This window comes from Priapulus caudatus, unplaced genomic scaffold (assembly GCF_000485595.1).
Source record: "Priapulus caudatus unplaced genomic scaffold, Priapulus_caudatus-5.0.1 Scaffold298, whole genome shotgun sequence".
Taxonomy (NCBI): Eukaryota; Metazoa; Priapulida; class Priapulimorpha; order Priapulimorphida; family Priapulidae; genus Priapulus; species Priapulus caudatus.
Window position 1 is genome coordinate 252,406 of NW_014577359.1, and position 1,965 is coordinate 254,370.

Sequence of the window (1,965 nt, forward strand, 5' to 3'; positions counted from 1 at the left end):
CATTTGCGAAGTAGTAACTAATAGCAGCACGATATGTGGTCACATGATTTTTGTGCCCAATCATGCGCCGATCACGTGAATCTTTACAACACAGCTACTAGACGGTGCCACGAGATTGTTCGCTGCAAAATGTTCGGCAATGTGCGCTCAGCAATTTTCCACCCGCACATTGCCAGACAAAAACATTTGTTCGGACGAACATTTGTTCGGGAAAATGTTCGGCAATGTGCACCAGGCTTTAGATACTGTACAAACGGCAAGTAGATCATACACTCAAAAAGAAATCATTTAGCTTTAGAACCGTCAGCGATTGGAATTCCCTGCCCGAAGAAATTGTCATATCAAACACAACTAGAGAGCGCAGACCTCACTCCGCCAAGGCAGCTCAATTGTGTCACTGTGAAAAATTTTATTAATTAATTGGATCCGGATCACCACCAAAATGTAATCAATTCTAAGTTACCCCATTTCTGACCTATCCTGAAAATAAATGGTTAGTATCTAACCCTGCTTTATGTTTAACTGTTGATATATTATCCACTGCTAAGGGCTAAGAGCATTTTCGTGTTACCGATTAGGTTGAATAGCTCACAGAATTCGAAGGAAAACCAAATTTTGTATTTGGTATGTTTTTCCTTAATCTAGCATTTAATTTTCATTAGTGCTCTTTCCCTCTTGTTGTTATTCATAAGTAGCTGAGATCACATTAGAACCACTGTGTACGTGCTAAATACGTTTTCTTAATTGATTGAAGCGTTACGGGCAGAACCCTAGGAATCTCCTACACTATCAGTCTAACTGTGTTAACCCACCTGACGAATTTTCACCACATCATCACTCGCAATTAATGAGATAGTCCCGAGTAGATAGTTCTGAGATAGAGTACAATGAGATAATATAATGATATCATGAGTGCATAATATAGACTACATTATACACTATAGTCTATATTAGACACTATGTGTCTACAATAAACACTCCTGATGATATAAGCTGCGTTCACACGTATACACGGCCTAGCTGGTACCGTACTTAGTTGGTGCTAAGTTCGGGCTAAAATGCGTTCACACGAGATACACGAGATTCGAGGCTTAGCTAGCTAGGTATAATATAGACTGGTACCCGGTCAACAGTTCCACACGCTACCCTAACGTCGTGCAGCGAACGGGTAGCAGTCTAGGTTAGAGCGCTACAGTTTCGCAATTCGAATGCATACACACGACAAACAATACGCGGCCAGCGTGGTGCCGAATATACGCGGCTTAGTTGGCGCGGAATATGATTCCGCGCTAAGCAAGCCGGAGCAATCGCGGCTAAGCAAGCCGCGTATATTTTAGCGTGTGAACGCTTAAATACGGAACTAAAATCCTCGTGTGAACGCAGCAATATTAATAATAATAATAAAGTTCGTAGAATTTCTAGCGATCGTTCGGCGCCAACCCGCTCATCGTTGCCGCGCTCCTCCTTCCTTCGCAGCTGTACAAGCCGCTGAACACCTACATTGCGCTGACGGGCGTCGAGGTGTGGACGCACGAGGACGAGATCAAGCTGTCGGTGGATGGCGACGAGACACTCTTCAGCTTTCTCACCTACAGGCAGGAGCGGCTCATACCGAAGCACCCAAACGACAACGCCCAGCTCATCAGGTGAGTGCCGCGCGGCGGCGGCGCCCTCGTGTGACCGCGACATCACGGTAGCGACACCCCCTGTGTGACCGTGACGTCACGGTAGCGACCCCCTTCCTTGGGTGACCATGACGTCACCGTATCGGCTCCCTCGTGTGACCGTGACGTCACGGTAGCGACCCCCTTCCTTGGGTGACCATGACGTCACCGTATCGGCTCCCTCGTGTGACCGTGACGTCACGGTAGCGACCCCCTTCCTTGGGTGACCATGACGTCACCGTATCGGCTCCCTCGTGTGACCGTGACGTCACGGTAGCGACCCCCTTCCTTGGGTGACCAT

At 47.4% G+C, this 1,965-nt stretch overlaps 1 protein-coding gene across 1 annotated transcript in view; it reads left to right on the top strand.

Annotated features, from left to right (window-relative positions):
• LOC106808704 (disintegrin and metalloproteinase domain-containing protein 12-like) overlaps positions 1–1,965 on the top strand; it is a 102,891-nt gene that overhangs the window by 90,329 nt on the left and 10,597 nt on the right. The window contains exon 10 of the mRNA XM_014811533.1: positions 1,477–1,646. Within this exon, the coding sequence (XP_014667019.1) occupies positions 1,477–1,646 (170 nt within the window). The remainder of the gene's footprint in view (positions 1–1,476; positions 1,647–1,965) is intronic.